We start from the raw sequence: 20339 nt of genomic DNA on the forward strand, positions 1-20339 counted from the left end.
CATTCAGTTCCCAATTCACAGGGCTTTACACAAGACATTTTTGATTAAACAAAAACGGTACATCATGATCATTTGAATATAACAAAAATAAATAAAAAATAAAAAGTAAAAATGAAACGGAAAAATAAGAGAACAAAATACAGTGCAGAAGAATGATTTTAAATAAATCTCAATATAAGGCAGTGGTAAACACGAAGGGTTTTTTTTTAGTGGTGCAACCACTCCAAGGAACAGCAATGTCCGCGTCATGTGACGCCTACAGTATGTATGCGACGTTAATGAGCACGATTATGACTAGTACCAGTAGGGGCGCTGTTGTGCCAGAAACAGAGAGAGAGATAGTGCTGTACTGTTGCCTGCTAATGAGAGAGAGAGAGAGAGAGAGGAGGGGGGGGGGGGGGGGGAGAGAGAGAGGGGAATTGCACCACTATGTTCACACGGGTGTGATTTTTTTTAGCTTTTATTAACCTGCCGATTTCTGGTAGTTTGTTCTAGATACTGTGTGTGGTGCATGGCAGAAAGCACTAAGCAGACCTGTCTAATATGGTTCATGATAGACCTCAAGATTAGAAATATATTGTCCCTAAACCATTCAGTGCTTTATAAACCAACTGTAATACTTTGTCAATTAAATAAATTCTTCTGACAGAGGGAACCTGTTTAAAGATGTAAGAACTGTAGCGGAGAGTTACTCGGACTCAACTGCAGTCATCTGATCAATTTCTTTTAGGGAAGGCGGTCTGCGAGGAGAGTCTTTCTGTTATAGTCTGTGTCTGTCCAGGGGATAATCTCGCAAACCGCTTGACCGATCGCCACCACATTTCTTGTGAACACATGGAAGAACTTTCTAGAACTTTACATTTATACTATAAATGTAAAAGTTCTTCCATGTGTGCACAAGAAATGTGGTGGCGATCGGTTCAGCGTTTTGCGAGATTAGCCCCTGGAAGTCAGTTGAGGTGAGATTTAATATTGCCCAAAACATGGAAATGATTGACAACAGTACTGACATCATAGAACTGGCGTCATACGATAGCTGACTGGAGTCCTAGACTGGCCACATGATGCCAGAGATCCACATGGAAGCCACTGTTCTTAGACACTGTCTTGATTTTTCCATGTTAGTCAACTCCGCTGATGATATGCAAAGAACAGGAATTTGGATTAAAATTAGATACTTCGACATCGAAGGAAACTCGAAGGATGCGATTCGTCAATATAGAGGGTATGCGCGTGACATCATCATCAAATCCGGAAGTTATGCAGGAATGCCTACTGAGTGGCAAAAAACTACTTTCTGGCCTTGACAGCCCATACAGCCAAACAGAAAAGTCCTATCTGGTTGCATTAAACAACATTAAACTATGTTAAACTCACTTTGCCTGTTGCTTTTCCACTCGATTTGCCACTCACTTTAACACAATTAAAACATAGGACGTGTGAGAACGTCATAAGGATCCCAAAATATTGGTGCCTACGACGTCTGTGGACGTCCTAGCGACGTCCCAGCGACGCGGGGCGAGAGAAGAATATTCAGAATTTTTCCTATTTTATTTTTTTGGCATTTCACTTTTCGCTTGCCGTATGCTAACGCTCAGTGCAACTATTAGCTTGTCATTGACTCCCATGTTAGCGCGGCGGAAATAATGACTCGTATCTCCTAATCCAAGGCGCTCTCCGTGGTGATGAATGGATCGATATGCTGGCGCTTCATTTCTGCTCCTCATCCGTCTCTCCCGCAAAATATGAACGCTTTTTGGAGCGTAAAAAAATATATTAAGATGATCGGGGATCTGAGGTCTCTTTGTAAAGTCAACTTTTTTAGGAAAGTGTTTCCGGTTCATGGCTTTCAAAGTAAAAGCGATCAGACAACTCTGGCACCCCGGTGCTTCTATTTTGATGCACTTCCGGCACTAAATGTGTTTTAAGCATGCGCATACCCTCTATGGCCACACAAGGTTGATTTGCAAGTGTCCTTATTTCACCTTCAAGCCCAAGCCCTGCCAGCAGTCCCCAAGATATAAAAGACGGTCACCAAGGAAACTGGCAATAATAACAATCCAAGCGCTCCACTTTCCCTCCTGCTGGGTTTGTGTGTGAGAGAGAGAGAGAGAGAGAGGAACAGGGGGAGGCTGGAGGGGGAGGACAGGTGAAATTTATGCCTTGCTGCTTTTCCTTATGTTTCCTCCTTGTGACATTCTGTTGATCACGTTCCTCTGTCTTTCTCTCTGTTTCAGGGGTGTAACCCTTGTAACCGATTTTAGAAAAACATCTTTTCGATAGCAAAAATTGTGGAAAATAGCAGATGTACAGTACAAGTTCACAACAGACAAAACCTCATGTGGGGAGCTATTTCTTTTTTACTGATGGACTATAATCGATTTGGTCAATTTAAAAAAGTTATACAAATGTTGTGTTGATTTGTTGAAAAATAAAACTAAAACACGTTTATTTGATTAATCGAAAAAGCAATTGTTGACTGTTCTGTTCTTCCGAACATCCCTCTCACCTTGTCCCCCCCCTCTCTCTCTCCCTCTCTTTCTATCTCTCTCGCTCTCTCTATCTCTCTCTCTCTCTCTCTCTCTCTCTTTCTATCTCTCTCTCTCTCTCTCTTTCTATCGCACTCGCTCTCTCTCTCTCTCTCTCTCTCTCTTTCTATCTCTCTCTCTCTCTCTCTCTCTCTCTCTCTCTCTCTCTCTCTCGCTCTCGCTCTCTCTCTCTCTCTCTCTCCATCCTACTTAGCTCTCGTTCTGTCAAGCGAAATTCTATCACCATTTTTCTTCACCCCTTCCTCCCTGCCCCATAAGGCTCTCTCTGTCCCCCACTGTCTCCACCTCTTTCTCGTCTCACAGACCTTCTTCATCCCAGTCTCTGTCACTCTCTCCATCTCCCCCATGCAGGGTTCACAGATTTATGAGCTGTTTCCCTATTTCTAGGGGACAGCTGTTGCTGGATGCCCTGTGTCACCGGGGTGGAACACTGGGGCGGACAGCAAACCCTACATTAACTACGGTGCTATTCAAGACTCTGTGTGCCATGCAGTTAAACCCAAATGAGCTGTATTATTATTATCCTAAGTGAAACCAAGCACCGTTTGAACCTGCAATGGGCAAAGAGGCACTGGAATCACCTTTGTTCTCTTAGTACCGAGTTGTACTTTGACAGAGTTGATTAGGAGAACTCTATTCTATTCCAGAAGCAGCTGAAACCCAGACTGATGCGTGCGTGCGTGCGCCTGTTCGTGCGTGCGTGCGTGCGTGCGTGCGTTCGTGCATGCGTCTGAGCTGTGAGGAGGCTGAAGACCTGTGTCTGTAAGACAGAAGGGAATGGCCAGTTCTCCAGATGTTGACCACCACAGTCTGGTCCAGTCACTCTAAACAGAAGGCTGTATAGTCTATTACAGTCCATTGACTAGAGTGACCAAGACCGAGACAGCTATAGGGCTCCAAATCAAAGGCACAAATTCCTTTATTCCCATTCCATCAACCACAAGATTAAGTTATGTCCAATAACTCTCTCTATCTCCCTCTCTCTCTCTCTCTCTCTCTCTCTGTCTCTCTCTGTCTCTTTGAGGGGCACGCCGCTATCCCCTCCAATGTCAGGCTTTCGGAATTACGTCATATGGCTTTTAATGTTTGACTTTTAATGTTTGTTTAGAGCACTAAACATGATGGTCATGTGGCAGCCAAGTCTATGGACTTTTAATGTTTGTTGAGAGAGAGAGAGAGTGTGTGTGTGTGTGTGTGTGTGTGTGTGTGTGTGTGTGTGTGTGTGTGTGTGTGTGTGTGTGTGTGTGTGTGTGTGTGTGTGTGTGTGTGTGTGTGTGTGTGTGTGTGTGTGTGTGTGTGTGTGTGTGTGTGTGCGCGCGGGTGTGTGTGTGTGCGCGTGCGTGTGCATTTGTGCATGCATGCATGTGTGTTCCCACTTGCAGGCTTACATGATGTAACTGCAGATGAGAAATGTAATATCATTATTTTGTCTAAGGATATTATATTTTGATTGGTTGCGTTTATAGCTGTGCTATTTTCATTTAGCTGTGCTATTTTCAGCTCCTGACACTGTGCCGTTGTTGTAGAAGAGCAGAAGTTAAAGTGAGGATTTCCAGACATTTTAATACAGGGTACAGGGGGGTTGTGTGTTTAATGTGTGTGTTTAATGGGTACAGGGGGGTTGTGTGCAGACCGGTTGTGAATGACGAAAAAGTGTGGTGGAATCTGCTTGCAAGGAACACAAAGCCACTGTTATTCTTGTTTTGAATCCATCCGAATCTTGTGGTTGATTAGCTAATGTCACAGGATAAATTGCAAATTGCATTTTGGATAATAGTCCACAGATGCTTAAGGAATCAGCCCAGGGCTTTGGAGATGAATAAGATGAAGTGAGAGAGAGAGAGAGAGAGGACAGAGACAGAGACAGAGAGGGGGGGGGGGGGGGGCATGAGACAGACAGACAGACAGACAGACAGACAGACAGACAGACAGACAGACAGCAAAATTAGAGAGGCAGACTGAGAGAGCAGACAAGCATAAAACAGCTTCCACATGACATGGTGCACTGCACACGCACTTACGCACGCACACTGGCACACAGTGCTACAGCACAGTTCCCAGGCATTCGCTCACATACATTAATTCATAAGAGGAATGGTTTGCCACATCCTTGTATAAATAAAAATAAATAAATGCCAATGATTTAGAACAAATACCTCCTTATTTCCTAAATCTGTGACTAAAGAAAGAGTTATATGGGACAGATGTTTCCAGTTGCACTCACACGCCACATTACGCACAGTGAAAGCCCATAGAAGTTAAATAAAAACTCTGTGTATATACATATAATATATTTGCACTCAGGGTTTTGCTGTGTAGACTATGTCATTGTGCTTCTGCATGTAGAGGTCCAGAGATGTTGGTCAGTAACTTAATACTAAGTAATATAATATAATGACTTTCCACAGTAATGAATAGTGTAAATGACTTCAATTGCAAAACAATAATTTTATTATAGTTACTAATCAAAGTAACTCAATTTGACTGATTTGTGACTCCTGCTGAGAGATACTCTTCCAATAAAGGGACTAATAACTAGAATATAACAAGTAGTGTATAATTACATTTGATGATACAAGTAACAAGTAAAGCAATAGTATTATTTTAAGGAGTAAAAGGCCTAAGTAAAAAACATATTACACTTCCTTGGTAACTTGTGTAAAACTGGACACCACGACTCAAACTGCATCAACAAATGCAACTTTTTGTCTCCACCAGGCCGAAGGCATGGGGAGAGAGTATGTTTTGCACTCCGTCCGTCCGTCCGTCCGTCCGTCCGTGTGTGTGTGTGTGTGTGTGTGTGTGTGTGTGTGTGTGTGTGTCCGTCCGTGAGCAGCTAATCTCGGCCACCGTTAACCCGGTCGATGCCAAATTTTGCACACACACTCCCTGGATGCCAACGATGAACCTCTGCCCCAAACTTTCCAGAACGGCCTGTTATAGCGCCACCAGGAGGCCGCTTTGTGCAAAACAAGTTTTTGCACAGTACACCTACAGATTTTGTCCAAACATCACGCAAATTGGTACACAGTCTCTCTAGAGCCATTCAACGAAACCGGTCTTTCACATTTCTCAGACTCCATCCTGATTGGTTAAGATTGGCTTCCAAAGTTCACAGGAATGCTCACTTTCAAACAAAATGCTGCAAATCATGAACACATCGCGTGATTTCCGTGAAATTGTGCACCCACATTCCCACTAGGCCGAGGACGAAATGCCACATGAACAATTTCAACTCAGCCTCAAGGTGGCGCTATAACTGGCCGAAAAGTGTTTTTACCTCTATCTGCACGGATCTGTGGATAACTTTGTATGCCAACTCCCTAGAGGCCAAGGAAAAACCTTTGCCTGGAATTTTTCACATCTGCTCTTTATAGCGCCACCAGGAGGCCGACATATGTAAAACACATTTTCTATTATTACTCCTTCAGATTTTATCCAAATTTCACGCAAATCGGTACACATGATCTCCATAGTCATGCCATGTCCTACATTCCTATCCTGGTGGAGACCTGTGCCCAGAAGGGCACTCTTTCTAGTCACCTTTATTCTTTGTGGTATGGTGGTGTGTACATACCCATTTAGAATGTTTCTGTATCAGTGATTCTCAAACTATATCATGTCAAGGACCGCCAGAATTATATGTAATTGGCCGCGGACCCCCATCTGAAAATATGTTGTTGCAGGGACCCCCCAGAACCAAAGATTTGAGTTAAAAATGTTTGCTCTGAAAGAATATTCAAAGATTTGCACCACATTTTCACAAATGTTGAAAAATAGCAGATCTACAAGCTCGTATCACGGCACTCGATGCCGCGCTGTGAGCTTGTAGATCTGCTATTTTTCAACAGCTAAAGTATAACATAATGCTTAAAACACCAAAAGGGGTTCCCGTCCTGAATGGGTTAAAAGGGGTGTATGTTTGTGATTTTTTTGTTTAACCAAGTGTTCAAAGAAATTAATATTGTTATCATTGCTAATATAAACTCATACAGGATAACAAGTGGAATTGCAAGCGACGAAACAAAGAAAATGAGCAGACAAAATTGCAACTGGAACACTACAATAAATAAATGAATCTGATAAAATATTTCCACACAGCTCTCTCTCCTCAATGGATAGAAGTCTGTATCTTGATCTGAGAATGAATTCATTTTTACTGTAGCTGGAGTGATGGGGAGACCAGTTTTAACAAGAACATTATTTTTTATCCCATTAAATAGAAATCCTATCACACTCCCTAAGCATAAGCAAATCTCACTTGGACCAATCTGTTACATAACAAGGGGAAGAAGAGGCGTTTTAATTTGTAAGTATCCTATTGTAAACAGCTGGGTGCAGACGTGCTGGAGGAGGCCTGTCTGCCGACGTACCATCTGGCACAGCGATACCTCTCCGATCCGACTAAATCAATTTTCAGTGCAACTTCATAAAGTCTATACTTCCCCCACCCCCACCCCCCACACCCTCTCTCCTATTCTGCAACGTTTTATTAGCCACTGGCAAAGGCCGCACGCGAAAAACTCCAGTCTTGGAAAACTCACGCTCACCTTAGAGAGTGAGAGATTTCCCTTTGCAAAGGGAAAAAAACAATTTCAGCTCACTCTTCTTATTTCTAATATTTATTTATGATTATATTAGCCTGCACGTAACCCATTAACAGGAGAACGTTTTGTGATGTTAAAACTTTGAATTCAAGACCGTGCAGACCTTCAATAGCGCTGTTCAGCAAAATAAAGCTTGATTTATACTTACTGTAGTTGTATGCTGGCAAGTTGTGGATCTGCGGTATTTGTACACTTTACTTTGTACGTTTGTACGTTTGTACTTTAGTTACGTGCACACACAGTAAGGCTCCATCTACCAGGCAGTCATTTAGCTGGGGGTATCTGGACCCCATGTAGAGAGAACCATTGCAATAAACTCATGGTTATTGCCTGAACCTGGCCATTAAGTACAAAAACGCGGGTGCTAATGTATCGTTTCCGTTGACTGAACTATGTGTGGCCCCTCGCCTTCGCTGTATCTCGTTACCTTTCTCAGAGTTTATGGTGGGTCAAGGTTGAGGTCGGCTGTAGGGACTTAATGTAAACCTTATTGTTGGGGGTTCGCGTCAAAAGGTGAAGCTGAACTGGAGGAGTGATGTGTCCTTTTCAAGTAGGATGGACAGTCCACCATCGTTCAGCATTCCTCTGGGTTTCCAGACAGAAGGAAAAAGGAGAGGCCAAATGAAGTGCAGGCACACTTTGCACAGTGAGCACATGGATAGTTCCCAGACAAGCCCAGTTCACTACAACAGCAGCAGCAGCAGCAGGGCACCTTGTGATGGATTTACCTTAACATGGAAGAGGAAATCATTAGTTCCAACCCCTTAAACTAAAGATCTGTTTGAACTTGACTCTCTAGATGAGGTAAGCTCTCTCGCGTACCAGACACATGAAGCAGTGCACGATAAAACGTAGTCCTTTATGAATTCATAAAGTGTTAACAAGCCACTTAAAAGAATGATAAGTGCTGCTATACCACAATGAGAACCAGGCAGGGGCATACCCTCCATAAGGTCACTGTCCTAAGATTTTTAGATTGTATTATCCTCACCTCTTAATGGACTACCATTATGCCCCTAAACGCTTTTACTGCTTCATTGTCATTATGAACATCTTGAAGTGATAATCACAAACTAAATGGTCCTGCAGAGCAAAACCCAAAAGCCTCTGTCATGGCACACACACAGGCAGGGAGCTATTATATAACGATACTCATTTTGAGGGGCACTAAACCGTCAGCCCGTTAGTCCAACTACGACGTGGCCGGTTAAGACTCACTCCGTGACCGGTTAAGACTCGTCCCGTGGCCGGTTAAGACTCGTCCCGTGGCCGGTTAAGACTCGTCCCGTGGCCGGTTAAGACTCGTCCCGTGGCCGGTTAAGACTCGCCCCGTGGCGTCTGTGTGCGGTTATGGTTAGCGTTAGAACGTGAGGTCGGAGTAATGAGCGGTCCGACCAGTGTCACACTACCCTAGCCCCTCCAACATATGGCAGCCAAGTCTATGGACTTTTAATGAAGTAAAAAAGAAAACAGCACCACTTGTGACGTCATGTGGCAGCCAATGTTTTAATGTTTGCTTAACAAACAGCACCCCAAAAAACAGGACCTCAGCCAAGTCTATGGACTTTTAATGTTTGTTTAGAGTACGACTTTAGTTTAAAGAAGTGAGGTGCCCCTCACTTCACACAAGTGTGATTTATTTGATTAACTAACTAAGCTGAATATTTTAAGGGGACAAAATAGATGCGCTTGAGGAAAGGCAGCATAATGTAATTACGGCGCAGCCACTCCTGAGGATGTGAAGTGATTGGAAGCCATTTAGCACAGTGTTAATAATCAACTCCTTATACAAAACAATGTTCAAGTTCACTTCCCTCAATCAGAGTGTCATCCAAGGATCTCAAGCGTCACAGTGCTCATTTTAATTTGGACATTCAGTTGTTTTTATTTAGCATGCTGTACTATTAACTCTTCACAGTTTGAACTTGAAGGTTGAAGGTATATTCATTGATTAGTGTAATATTGTTTGGAGGAATAACATTCCATCGCGCACTTTTGTAATATCTAGCTTGTAATTGACAGAGTAGTAAACTAGATAAAGTGCCCCTCGGGGCACAAGTCTCCACCAGGACAGGTCAGGTTGTGGCCTCCTGGTGGTGCTATAATAGGCCAATGTGAAAAGGGTGCCATTTCTTCTTACCCTGGGATGGCAATTGGATGATTTGAGGCATTTTGTTCCAAAAATGTGTTTTGCAAAAATCCACCTGTTGGTGGCGCTATGACAGGCAAATGTGAAAAGGGTGGGATATAATCCTCAGCCTAGTAGGAAAGTCTGTGTCGCTTAAATTGCACGCTGCGTTCAAGATTTGAGGCGTTCTGTTCTAAACGGGCCAATCCTGCAAACTTTGAAAGCCAGTGTTAGCCAATTAGGATGGAATATGAAATATCAGACAGATCCGTCTTGAACACATGACTATAGAGATAGTGTGTAACGATTTGCGGGATTTTTGGACAGAATCTGGAGGAGTAGTGTTTTTCAAAAGTCGGCCTCCTGGTGGCGCTATAACAGGCCGTTCTGGACGATTTGAGGCACATGTTCATCGTTGGCATCCAGAGTGTGCGTGCAGAATTTGGCACCGACCGGGTTAACGGTGCCGGAGATTAGCTTATAACAGACGAACGGACGGACGCACACACACACACGGACGGAGACACACACGTGCAAACACTTTTAATATGAAATATCTGACAGATGCGTCTTGACCACATGACTAGACTATAGTGTGTAATGATATGCGGGATTTGGAGGAGTAATGTCTGGAGGAGTAATGTAAGGGCGGCTGTGGCTCAGGAGGTAGAGCAGGTCGTCCAATGATCCCTGTGGTCGGCGGTTCGAATCCCGGCTCCTCCAGTCCACATGTCGAAGTGTCCTTGGGCAAGACACTGAACCCTACATTGCCTCCAATGAGTTGGTTGGTGTGAGCTTGCCACCATTGGTGTGTGAATGTGGGAAGTGAGGACGCTGGCGTCGACTGTTCGCCACTTCACCTCCCAATGTATGAATGAATGAACCATTGTAAAGCGCTTTGAGCACTTGGAAAAGCGCTATAAAAATGCAATTCATTATTAAAAAAAGTCAGCCTCCTGGTGGCGCTATAACAGGCCGTTCTGGAAAATATGGGTCTGGTAACAGAAGGACGGACGGACGCACACGGACACACACATGGACTCTCTCCCCATGCCTTCGGCCTGGAGGAGACAACAATGCAGGGGAGATGAGCAGGGTGAAAGTATCGGGTTGTGATTGATTTGGTTTGAAACAAAACAAAACATCTGCCTGACAGAAAGTGCTGTGGAAACATTTGTTTCTGCTTATCAAGCCATTCCATTGTATCTGTAAGAGATTGGTGATGAGAAGTGAAAAGCAATCAAATGGCCCCAAGGCTGCAGCACAACATTGACATAAAACCTATCTTATATATGGTTCTTGTAGTCTTTTGGCATAACAATTCTGCTATGAAAACGCCATCCAGCACAAAGTTAATGATTGAAAATGAAATCTGCTTGTATGTATATAAATAACAGTAATACAGTAACTTCCCTAGATTTGTTGAGCAACAATCCTAGTTTAAAGTAAAGAAGGGTTAGATTTGTTAAATGATGATAATAATAAAATACTTGTTTGTAGGTCAACAATAATTTTCTAGATCTGCTATTTTTGTTATTTAAAAAACAAAACAAAAAACAAAACATTTAAAACTTTTTTTTTTAATTGTCCAAACTATTTTATCAATTTAAAGAAAACACCCAAAGGACGAGACATTTTCATAACCATACACACACACACGCGCACACATGCGCGCACACACACACACACACACACACACACACACACACACACACACACACACACACACACACACACACACACAGAGAGAGGTTGTATAAGCTGCCTTGTCTCACAGAATTTCTGTCATAGAGCATGGCATTTATTTTTTCCACACATCCTGTCTCAAACTCCAAGATGAAAATGTCAAGCAAACAGCTGACGCTTATTCAAAAAACAGTTAAATTGGTACTGTAGGAAAATCATTTTGCTTCAAAGCAATAACAAAAAGCCATGTCATAGCGTGTGCTTAATAAATCAGGATTTGGAATTAATGAAGAGTGTCAGTGTGAATATCTTTCTCGGTTCAGTGAGGCCATAGTTATTAAAAGTTGTGGCTCGGCACTGGCAGTGTCTTGCCACTTGTGTGTAAAGGGTCACACAGCTGTAGGCAACCCCCCGCCCCTCATGATGCCTGGCACAGCTTTACATGGGGTGCGTCTGTAATCAAAGACAGACTGCTACTCAGCACGGCTAATGAACAGATCAGATACAGAGAGAGAGCAGAGGTATATGAGGACAGCTGAACAGTGGGGGACTCCGCTTCATCCCTAACATGCTATATGCTGCTTTCACAGTAGGGAGGAATGGTATGTTGTTCCAGCGACAACATGGCGATATTATATAGTACGGTAGTCATAGCATGCAGTCACAGCATGCAATGCAAAGCAAATTGGCACATGAGCACAGAGCACCATTACGCTAGAACTCTTTCGCTGCATGCTACTGTACAAAACCATCTAAAATATAATATAATATAAATATTTTATAGAGTAATACATTTCCAAATGGTCAAAAGCAGCCTATTGTATATCTGGTCTATGACAGACAGAATTCAACCTTTGTCAGCCTTCTGATTGGTCCCTGACTGACTAACCAGCAGCCTCTTTCTGCCTTGTTTATGTTGAATTTGCTAAAACATATTTTTTGGAAAAAACTAAAAACAAACATGACAGTCACCATGCTGCACGTGTGATGTTCCTTTTTACTGACACCAAGTTTAAAATAAGAATTGAGTGCACATAATAATCAATATGAAGCAACTGAAAAACCTGATATTTCAGTGGTAGTGGATGGAGGAGAGGATTTTTGTCCAACCACGAAACGGTAACCAATGGGTGAGAAGAGGGGCACAACCACGGGCGGGAGTTGACAAAGGGTGGCAGTGGCCCCTATTAAACAGCTGAAAACTACACCGACCAACGTCCCACTCTAGAAAACACACTCTGGTACTCAACGATTACGTGGTGTGTGCAGTTATTGTGGCCTGATTTTGCTGGCTCTGCCAGTACATGGAATAGAAAGGATCACAGTAGGTCCAGGTTCATGAGCAGGTAATCAGTCCAAACAGGATGAGGCACAAAATGGACAAGAGCAGAGGTAATTCCAGGTAACAGGCAAGATTTCAGAACAGTAATAAATATGCAAAATAAAAACTGGCAGAAAATGTGTGATGATTCATGAGCAAAGTAGAATGGCATCATCAGTAGAAATGAGCACAGTCGTGGAATGGGCACAGGTATAGAAATGGGCACAGGTGTAGAAATGGGCACAGGTGTAGAAATGGGCACAGGTGTAGAAATGGGCACGGTGTATTTGGAGACATGAGCTGCTGTGATCGCCGGCGTTACAGGCGAACAGAATGCATACAGTGACAGATAAATTAGCATGGGTGAGGAGCAGGGAGGAGAGGTGGACACTAGGGAGGAGAGGTGGACACTAGGGAGGGGAGCTGGACACTAGGGAGGGGAGCTGGACACTAGGGAGGAGAGGTGGACACTAGGGAGAAGAGGTAGCAGACAGAGATGGAAGATGAAGGGCTGAGGGAGGAAATGCGGTAGGTGATGGAAGCAGAGGAGAGGGGAGGCGTCTATTTTTAGCATTGGCACAGTTTCATAGAGGTGGGTGTGGTACAAAGGGAAATACTATCTGTCTGTCTGTCTGTCTGTCTGTCTGTTTTATACAGAATAAGGACAGCAAGGATAGGAAGAATAGAAAAGCAACAAAATTTTTTGAGAATAAATACTATTGGATAAAGAGAATAATACTTTTCCATATTAAGATTGAGATTAAGGGCCCAGGCCGTAGCGTAACGGTCTGGGCACCGGACTGGTAATCCAGTCGCAGTGTGCCGTGGGTTTGACTCCCGGACCCGACACGGCCTTTACTGCATGTCATCCCCCCATCTCTCTCCCGTTTCCTGTCAGCCTACTGTCTGTCCCTTCAAAAATCAATAAAAGGCGTAAGCTGCAAAAAAATATCTTAAAAAAAAAAAAAAAAAAGATTAAGATTAAGCTGCTACGCCTGGACCAGGGACCAGAACATGCTTAGACCTCTGCATAATATAATGTGTGCTGTCAGTGTGCGTGCATATGCGAAGTGTGTGCGCGTGCATCCGTGCGTGCATGCGTGCGTGTGTGCATGGATTCATGGGTGCGTGCGATTGTGCGTCATTTGTGTTTATGCATGAGTACAGGTATATGTACTATATATGCATTGAAGCGTGAGATCCACTGTCATACACACAAACGCATCCATGCAGTAAAACACGTATGCACGCAGACACCTGTCTACTACATGAGCACACACGCACTGAAACACGTTCCCTGAGAAATAAAAGCATTCGCAGATGGGATAACAACCATGGATTTCCCCCGCAGTCCGTACACCCACATCCTGGAGTGAGACATTCCACTGACATTCACAGACAGTCTTGAGTCCAACTGATGTAAAGCATTAATGCAGAGGTTCTCAAACTATATGGGTCTGGAGTCGGGACCCTGTCTCCGGGATGATGATGGTGGGGTTGTACAAATTATACCATTATACCAAGTCTGTTGAATTCCTTTTTCCCCCCCCTTTTTTTTTAAGGTTCTGGATGTCATAGGCCAAATTATACAGTATGCCTCTATTTACAAATGTGTACATACTGTACCAAGTTTAAATAAGCAGGAATCACAGCATTGTAAATGTAATATAATATATATCACTTTTTAAATATTTCATCTTCTAAATTGCACTATAAATCAAGTGTGGGAATCGCCAAAACATTTCCCCCATAAAAAAGTCCTTGTATAAAATGTTTAAGAACCCCTGGTCTAATGCTTAATGTATGCTCCATTGTACTATGGTGCCGTGTGCCGGAAATAGAAGATCACATTTCTGAAACTTGTATGACGAGGTACAAATAACTTAACCACTTGTCTTAAACCAAACTTACTTCATCACTGGGGTCCCCCAGGGCCAGGGGTCTGTACTTGGCCCCTTCCAAATGTCTTTGCATTTTTGTTCTTTTTTGCAGAATGTTCGTCTATTATTCCCCAGAATAGGGACACTAGGGTTCATATGGTTAAAGGGATATTTCTCTTTCAAATAAAACAAACATTCTCTCTTGTTGATGAGCTTTGGATATATTGTGTATTATGTGATGTGCTTTTGCATTACACGGTAAAATCCTCAGTGTTAATCTAACTCCAAATGGAACCCAATGGACACGTACAAGGTCATGTGCTAGGGAGATATGCATTGGTACAGTACGTAGATTATGCTGGAGAAGAACCTTTTACAGTGGAGATTTGCTTATGTATTTACTAGACCCATCAATCCTGAGAGAGCTTCAGCCATGGACAACTTGTCTCCATCGCTATGTTCTGGGCAGTCCATGACCAGTTCATTCCACCTCATGCTGGTTGTCTTGGCCTGTGCCGCTGTCTCATTTCTCCAGGTGTTCCATGGACGCCCTCTTTTCCTTTTCCCTTGTGGCTTCCAGGTCAAACCCTCTGTCTTGTGATGTTGGTGGAGGAGGCGTTTCGGAGGGAATGCCTCATCTGCCCCCTACCCGTCACCTGTGAATCTCCTCTGCAGCAGTGGTTCCCAAAGTTTTTCATGTCAAGGACCCCCAAATTGGCACTAATTAGCCCGCGGACCCCCAGATAAGATTTTTACGGCTCCAGCGGTGATTCTCAACCCGTTTAATTTCAAGGACCCCCAGTTTGACATCCATTAGTCTACGGACCCCCATTGAATGGCATTTATATCTCTGGGACCCCCAATTAATTTTTTCATAGAATCGAATCGTTACCTCAACCTGGCGAATCCCAATCTAATTGAATCGTGGCGGCAGTGACAATGCACACCACTAGAGCTCCCCATGAACCAATGTTACTGAGTCTGTCTGTCTGTCTGTCTGTCTGTCTGTCTGTCTGTCTGTCTGTCCGTCCACTATCTGAATATATAGTTCTTACGTTACATCCCCAAAAACTGGAATTTCTCTCCAAAACTACTCGGACTGAACTTGGCTAGATGCAAACTTTTTAATTGGGACATTTGTACTTGGGCTGTGAGGATGTAGACTGGCTAATAAGCCAGACTCAAATTACGGGTCTAGCTTATTAGCCAGGCTAGTGAGGATGATGTTTCACAAGTACAGAAAATACAGTTATTGAATAACGACTAATATGCTCACTTTTTGGAATTCTTTAAACACAGTAAAACAATAGAAATACAGTTTGTTTAAAGCAATACAATCATGGGGTCCCAATGCAGCCTTTTCATAGCGGCCACTGTGACACTGGAGATTCATGATGTTATTGTGGGAGTGTTTATCCTTCAAAATGTTCACTGGGAAAAGTGTCTATTTGCAATATTCAACTCCAATTTGCATTCTGCTGTTGTCACTGTTTCTAAGTAGGTTTCATTCCATTTCTGTATGGGTTTAGATTCTATCCTTGAGCTCCAAATATTGCTGAGAGAGATGTAGGCAATTCGTGACTAATCTTCATCATGTTTAATCAATGGCACGTCACATACACGTCACATACTCAGTTACTGTACTTACAATTTTGAGTTATTATTTTTTAAACTTTCTTCAGTATTTTCAATACTTTTTTACAGTACTTCTACTTCTATCCCACTACATCTCAGAGTACAATATTGTATTTTTACTCCACTACAATTATATGAATGCTTGAGTTACTACAGTTACTTACAAAACACATGCACTATAACCACTATTTAAAAATACCAGATCTACAAGCTCATAATGCGTCAGTCGCATCAAGCTTGTAGATCGTCTGTTTTCAAAATTATGCTTTTGAAATGGGACATTCTGTACAATGACTAGTACTTTTACTTTTGGTACTTTAAGTATACTATTGGGACCATGCATACAGTGATGGTCAAGTACAATTTCAAATACAGGACTTTTACTTGTAACAGAGTACATCTACATTGCAGTATTGATACTGTTACTTAAAGCATGTGAGTACTTCTTCCATTACTGTGTTTAATGCGTGTACCACACAACCACAACGTCATGGGTTTGATTCCTGGCCCAGGGACCTTGGTTTTGTACCATGTGTCTCTGGCCTCACTTACTTTGTACTGAAACTGTCCACGGTCCACCATCCACATCATGCTTAATAAACAATAAGAACAAGAACATCTCTTGTTGAACGCTACACTGTTATTTTCCAGGAACGGGCTCTTGAAATTGTCACAATAATAGGATTTAAACAATAAGAACAAGAACATCTCTTGTTGAACGCTACACTGTTATTTCCCAGGAACAGGCTCTTGTATTTGTGACACAGTACACTACACTGCAATACAAGGATTTAAGAGGAATGTAGGAGAATATTAAAGGAAACCCCTGAATCCGAGCGGACCCAGAGGGCATTGACAGAATAGACTAAAAGACGTCAGACCCAACTGTGAATTGAAATGTGGTGAACATGGTGATATCACTGTGCTCTTCCATTCTGATGGTGTCATCTTTTCCGCTCTGAAGTTTGATAATGTCAAGTTTCTTTCTTTTTGTTGTTGTTGTGCAGGGCCTGCCTGGAACAGCTCTCTGCTCAGAACTTGGCGTCAGAACGACAGGAGCAGAAAAGGGACCCACAACAGGCTTACTGATACACATACTGCAGGTAGGCTATACTACCACTAAAACATCCCACCCATCTGCACGCACGCACGCACGCAAACACACACACACACAAATACACACACACACACACACACACACACACACACACACACACACACACACACACACACACACACACACAATTATAAAATAATGTGAGGAGTTACTTTCCAAAATTGGAAAGATTACTCGTACATTATATATTTAAAATAAAGCAATCAATGTTGGTATTATGACATTATATTGTCAATTACTTGCATCAGAGGGAGAGGTGGTGGCACTTTTTAGCACAATTTGTTTTTTAACCAACACACAAATGTAAAGGATGTTCAATAGCATTGATTTATGAATGAAAGCTGGTTTCTGCTGGACAGTGACGATATATCAATTAAGCCTCATTTTATACTTTTCAAAGCCCCCAAATTCACCGCAAGATGGTGTTGCTCCCAGAAACACAGGTGTGTGCACATATTTGGACCCACATCATTTTGTGAGAATCAAATTTTTTTCTTTGAGTCGCATTTCTTTTACAACTGTTTTTAATTAAACACTGGGCGCCAGTGATAGTCTGCATTCTGCAGCGCATATCTTGACCTCAAACCATGTCCATAATAGAAAGGTTTCTACATGGGGCTGAGCGATTACACTGGAGCAATACAAAGTGACAGAAAAGACACTCCATCAGTATGGTGCTAATGTATTGCATACAGCCTTTCCTTGACACGCCCCTCACACCCCGCGCCCCAATGCTGTGAGCTCAGAACATGTGGCAGACACAAACCTAGACAACGTGCCTCGACCGTCAAGCCAGGGGTCTTGGAAAGAACCTAGACAATGCAGACCTCCCCTGGGTGTATGAACTCAACCCCAAATGGCAGTAGCAGACCTCCTCTTAAACTTTGCAACTCCTCTCGCCTCTTTCTTTCTTTCTTTCTTTCTTTTGTACCCTTTTCTCTCTTTAACTTGGTTCTGAACCATGTTTCCCCATCATGTTAGAGCAGCTCCCCTTTCTTTCTTTCATATTTGGGGTTATGATGAGTTGTCTTTCTTTCTTTTTCTTTCTTTCTTTCTTTCTTTCTTTCTTTCTTTCTTTCTTTCTTTCTTTCTTTCTTCTGTCCTTGACTTTTCACCCATGTCTCTCGTCCACGTGCCTCTACAGGAGTGACCGAGTGGACGTCCTGGTTCAACATCGACCACCCTGGGGGGAACGGAGACTATGAGCGCCTGGAGGCCATCCGTTTCTACTACAGAGAGCGTGTGTGTGAACGGCCCACGGCCATGGAGGCTCGCACCACAGACTGGGTGGTAGCAGCAGAAACCGGGGAGGTGGTTCACTCCAGTCTGGACAAAGGCTTCTGGTGCATCAATAAGGAGCAGCCTTACGGACGCATCTGTTCCAATTACCACGTCCGCTTCCAGTGTCCCCCAGGTACGGTAGCACTGAGACAACTCAGGGTTGTGCGGCCAAGACAGTGCAAGAGGTACTCACATGCACATAACTGACAAACTGCAGACACACACACATGCCTCCGTCTGCTCATGCACACACATTCTTACGTAAGTGCACATGTACGGTTACAATAAGTACAGCAGTTATCTGCCATGGTAAACCCATCAAAAGTGCTTTGAATTTTTCCCACCATGAAATTAGTCTACCCGTCGTCAAGGGACCGTTAAACACTACATTATTTTTAACCAACAAAGACCACGCCTCAAGAGAATGTACTGAAAAGGTTTATTGTGATAGCTTGCCAAGCGGGTAATGAATAAAGGAGCGAATGGAGGACTGCGGACTCAGGGGGTGGGTTGATGGAGCTTATAACCCAGGGAGACTCTGGGTGGGGGGGCATCGTGTTGGCTCCGAGTCTGCAGACGGCGTAATGAGGGTGTAGTTAGGCATGGTCTTAACCTTCATTAAGGTATTACGTGATTGTATGAAAAGACCAATTCTGTGATGCCCATGGTGTTTATGGCGTGTGTTCAGTCCAGGCCTACTGGACAGACTGGAGTGAGTGGGGTCCCTGTTCCACCGTGGCGTGCAACGACGTGGGCGTCCAGGTCCGGCAGAGGACGTGTGTGAGCGCCCAGGTCCTCCCACTCCTGTTGGTACCAGCATGCCAAGGGCACCACTCGGAGAGGAGAGAGTGTGCCACCGCGCCATGCACAGGTACAATAGCAACGATAGTCGTACTCTGTATAGTCATATTGGAACTGAAACAATGTGATTATGCAGTATCCTATTGCTGCTATCAGGCAGAAACTTCTTGTATCTCCATATTTGAACTTTTTAGGTTATTTCATAAATGAATGTCTTACTTTGCCATACTAGTGTCACAGTGGGAAAATGTTGGACATACAAGGTTTCCACCCGACAGTGACAATATGCAAATATAAAATACCCAGCTGCTTTTGTTCATTTGTTTTCTACTGTATATACTATCCTTATTTGTAGCAGTATATGGTCTAATCAATGAATGGTCTAATGGATGAGGGCGAAGATAAAATGCAGTGTTTTGATAACTGGCAGCAGCCTAGACCGGCTTCTCACTCTCAAAGTTTTATAACAAATGTGCTCACAACTCTTCTTTTAGTTCAACCCAGTGCTCGATCACGCCATAGCAAATATGCAATATGATCCGCAAAACATATAATCTGTATTATTATTATTATTATTATTATTTATGCATCTTTTAAAACGACATGGGATGGGTCTTAAAGACAGCAATGGGCCTCAGGCCCAAACTGTTACTTGGGCCTGACAGCTACTGACAAAGGGCCAATTAAGGCAGAAGCTGAAATGTTTGGCTACAAGAATAGACATCACGTTTCTTTTAAAGGATGTCGTGAATATCAGTTTGAATTTCATTGGAACCACTACATTGTAACTTCAAACAGCCAGCCTGTCATGGGCATTTCAGATTCTAAATCAATCATTAACATCAGTACATTAACAATTCCTTCCCATTAAAAAAAGAACATACGTAGAAGCAAAAATATGCAGGAAGCTGGATAAAAGGAAAATTAGCGACTGGCAAGTCAGTAGGGGTTTATCATATGAAAGTATTCGCAGCTTGTCTTCTGTGGGGTTCTTTTCTTTTGGGGGGAGGGTGGGGGGGTGTACCTTTGATGTGAGCAGAGCTCTAGAAGTTTTGATCAGTAGAGGACTCTTGAGTCTCCAATCTGTCATGGAGGTATTGTAATTTGTCTCCAGTACACCTGTAGCGCTGGAGAACACATGGCAGGCCACAATGGCTTCCCTCCCTCCAGTCAGTCAGGCCGTCGGCATGTTTTATTGTTTAACCCAGTGGTTCCCAAACAGCACTGTTGAGAGTCTGAGTGTGCCTTGGGATATGATACCATGACACAGCCACACACTATTATTTTAACAGTAATACAGTAATTAACTATACAAAAAAATCTGAATTAGTGAA

The 20339-nt window shown here is 43.1% G+C and overlaps 1 protein-coding gene across 1 annotated transcript in view; it reads left to right on the forward strand.

Annotated features, from left to right (window-relative positions):
• Positions 1-20339, forward strand: part of cilp2 (cartilage intermediate layer protein 2) — a 34187-nt gene that overhangs the window by 1219 nt on the left and 12629 nt on the right. The window contains exons 2-4 of the mRNA XM_083766940.1: positions 16814-16909; positions 18068-18337; positions 18893-19075. Of these exons, the coding sequence (XP_083623066.1) occupies positions 16814-16909; positions 18068-18337; positions 18893-19075 (549 nt within the window). The remainder of the gene's footprint in view (positions 1-16813; positions 16910-18067; positions 18338-18892; positions 19076-20339) is intronic.

This window comes from Protomyctophum parallelum, assembly GCF_964188405.1.
Source record: "Protomyctophum parallelum genome assembly, chromosome: 6".
Taxonomy (NCBI): Eukaryota; Metazoa; Chordata; class Actinopteri; order Myctophiformes; family Myctophidae; genus Protomyctophum; species Protomyctophum parallelum.